General features: G+C 47.4%; 1 gene segment (V, D, J or C); it reads left to right on the top strand.

Annotated features, from left to right (window-relative positions):
• Positions 1–764: 764 nt before the first annotated feature.
• Positions 765–3,471, top strand: LOC104999417. The segment is given in 2 exon segments: positions 765–976; positions 1,303–3,471. Coding segments are annotated over 2 exon segments (429 nt in total).

Here is a 3,471-nt window from a genome sequence, read left to right as displayed (position 1 = left end):
TAAGAGCCCAGATCTATGTGATTCCAAGGCCTCCATTTTCCTCTACCCCATGTTGCAATTGCTGTTATTTAGTTGCTAAGTCGTGTCCACCTCTTTGTGACCCCAGGGACTGCATCACCAACTCAAATGACGTGAGTTTGCACAGCACACCAGGCTTCCCTATCCTTCACTGTCTCCCTGAGCTTGCTCAAACTCATGTCCATCGAGTTGGTGAGGCCATCCAACCATCTCATCTTCTGTCGTTCACTTCTCCTCAATCTTTCCCAGCATCAGGGTCTGTTCCAATGAGTCAGCTCTTAGAGGATAGTTCGATCTAGTGAGACTGTTAGAGGCACATGAAGCACAGAAGCCAACTTTAATCTGCCCATTCAGGTCTCCAGTCCTGTCTGCTGGAGATGAAGAAGCAGCAGATCCCTTGATTGGCTTTCAGAGCAGCTTCCTCCCTTCAGAGCTGAGCTTTTCTGCTTTGAATACCCTGAAGACCTAAATCTCTAGAGCCTCCATCTGCTTTTATCTACTTTTCAGCTACCCAGGTGACATGTCTTCTAGCTGGCTTCTGGCTTCAGACAGACTAAAATCCCCTTTAATCATCCTGCTGGCATTGTTTCTCTGACGGTTACAGAGACCACCGGTCTCCTGGGGGACCCAGGGAGTCATCTCGTGTTTACAGGTAAATAATGAGTCATGAAATATATTTACATACCAGGACTTCAGCAAGATTTCAATAAAGATAACTAGTGCAGGGTAAAGCTGCTTCCCAGGGAGGACGGATGATTCATCACACGTTTAAGAAAAGACAAGCCTCATTTCCTCCCCAGCTTGAGGGGATACATGCTCTGTACTCTGTGATCTCCAAGTGGGAGGGACTTGGCCACCCCTGGGCCCGGAGAAGGAGTGTCAACCACACTTGTGAACTGAAGGTTGCCTGTAGTTATGCCCTGCTGTCTGCTGGCCCTTCTTCTGGGCACTTTCTTAGGTGGGTTCTCCTCTCAAGAGCTCACTCTCTGAATCCAGAGCCTTAGCTTTTGGTTTGACTCCATTTGGTACATGCCTTCAATGGTCTGGAATGAATGTGGGAGTTTAGTCTTAGTGGCTGGTGTGCTGCGTCTTGGTTTTCTCCATCTCCAGGAAGGAGTTTGCTTTCTTGGTCTCTTCTTGCCCACGGACCCTTCCCAGTCTACTCCCCATGATGAGTTCTGTATGCCTGAGCCATGGAAGGGCTTTGAACCATCGCTCTCTCAGGATGGGAAGGTGAGCTGGGTGGGTTTTTTCCACCTAAATGGCCTTTTATGCTTCCCACAGGTGTCAGAACTCAGACCATCCATCAATGGCCATCCACGAGGGTGCAGCCTGCAGGCAGCCCGCTCTCTCTGGAGTGCACCGTGAAGGGGACATCAAACCCCACCCTGTACTGGTACCGGCAGGAGGCAGGGGGGAGCCTCCAGCAGCTCTTCTACTCTGTTAGTGCTGGCCAGATAGAACCTAGGGAGTTCCAGAACTTCAAAGCTTCCAGGCCCCAGGACGGCCAGTTTACCCTGAGTTCTAAGAAGCTGCAGCTCAACAACTCTGGCTTCTACTTCTGTGCCTGGAGTCTCACACTGCGCTGGGTGGGGCAGACATCTGTGCAGAAACCCCATCCTGTCCCACGCCCTCCTCACCCCCTGCAGCAGCCCTCACTCAGGGACTAGGCGGAGGATGTCTGTCACTGGGTTTCTGACTGTCAGCCAGCATGAGGGCAACAGACTCAAGCCAGAGTCTCCAAAAGAACTTTACTACGATCTTGCTTTTTGTTTAGTCACCCAGTCGTGTCTGACTCTTTTGCGACCCCATGGACTGCAGCCTGCCAGGCTCCTCTGTCCATGGGATTCTCCAGGCAAGAATACTGGAGTGGCTTGCCATTCCCTTCTCTAGGAGATCTTCCAAAGCCAGGGACTGAACCCGCGTCTCCTGCATTGGCAGGTGGATTCTTCACCACGGAGCCGCCAGGGAAGGCCCACCACGTTCGTAGGGAGAAGGGAAAAGATTTATGTGTGGAGAAACCTGTGACATGCAGGCATACGGTCACATTCCTGACGTGCCGATGTCTCGTCTAGGCTATCATGCTTTAGCCCTGAAAGTGTGCTGTTCCTTGCCCATCACCCTCTTCTCCCACATTCCTGTGGGTCTACGCTGGGAGCTGAGGCATGCCTATGGTGACGAGAGACGAGAGGAATAGCATGCACCCGCATTGGGGTGTGATGTGATGGGGGACCAGTGAGCAACTCTGCAGATGTCAACTCAGGTTACCTAATTAGTTACTCTTCATCACCTGGAAGTCTCCTGTCCTTGCTCTTTGTGTGAAGAATAGACATCTTGTGGAGGCTTTGGGCCAAGGAAGGAGCAAGATGTTATTGTAGGGGCTGCAAGAGTGATTTTGTTAGTATCAGAAATGTGTACTTAGGAACATTGATTATTGTTTTGAGTTTTAGATTTTTTTAAAAATTCCCATTCTATTGTGTCTCCTGACTCTCCTTATAGCAATGGAGGGAGCAGAGAAGCAGATGGTGATCAAAGAGATGCAAGAGACCGGATAAAGAGAGCATGTGTGTGTAAAGGCAAAACCCTGAAAGAGAGAAATTACTTGGATGGAAATAAAGGAGAAGAAAGGCTCATGGGGATGGCTGGAAAGAGATCCCATAGTTACCTTGGCAACTGAGCCTCCTTCCTCAGCCCACAGCCCCGCATCCCTCCCTCCTCCTCGTCATTCCTAAAAAGACTTTCTTTTCTAATGTCCCTTCTGTTCCACGAGGGGGCACAAGAAGTCTTAAAATACTCTGTTCCTGGCATCATTTCATTTAGGACAATTCAGACATGTGTTTGTTTTCAGTACCATTTAATCTGCAGAATAAAATCAGACAGAGACACAAAGCAATCAAGTCAGTATTGAATAACACTCAAGGGTCCTGTTGCACCTTCGGTCCACCATGTATTAAGCGGATACATATGCTGGACACTCAGAGCCAACACAGGGATTAAAAAGAGAAATGGAATACACTCAAGATGGTGCTGGGTATGGGCACAGCATGGCGTAGTTAAGACCCTCGGAATTTGAGATTAGCAGATACATACTACTACATATAAAATAGACAAATGCCAAGGTCCTACTGTACAGCACAGAGAACTATATTCAATATTCTATGATAAACCATGATGGAAAAGAATATGAGAAAGGATAAATATATATATGTATAACTGAGTCTCCTTGCTGTAACCAGAAGCTAACACAACATTGTAAATCAACTATACTTCAAGAAAAAGAATAAAAAATAGAAGTTGCAGGGAAAAAAAATCAAGGCACTTTTTTTTTTCTCCCCCATGTGTGAAAATTTAAATTTACTAAGTCAATCAGCAATGCTTACAGCCATAAACATAAAGATGTATTTACAACTCAAGTTTGGTTCATATTTAGCAATAAACAGCATCTTAAGCCAA

Source organism: Bison bison, unplaced genomic scaffold, assembly GCF_000754665.1.
Source record: "Bison bison bison isolate TAMUID 2011002044 unplaced genomic scaffold, Bison_UMD1.0 scf7180017864352, whole genome shotgun sequence".
NCBI classification, from domain to species: Eukaryota; Metazoa; Chordata; class Mammalia; order Artiodactyla; family Bovidae; genus Bison; species Bison bison.
This window is presented reverse-complemented; position numbering and strand designations above follow the sequence as displayed.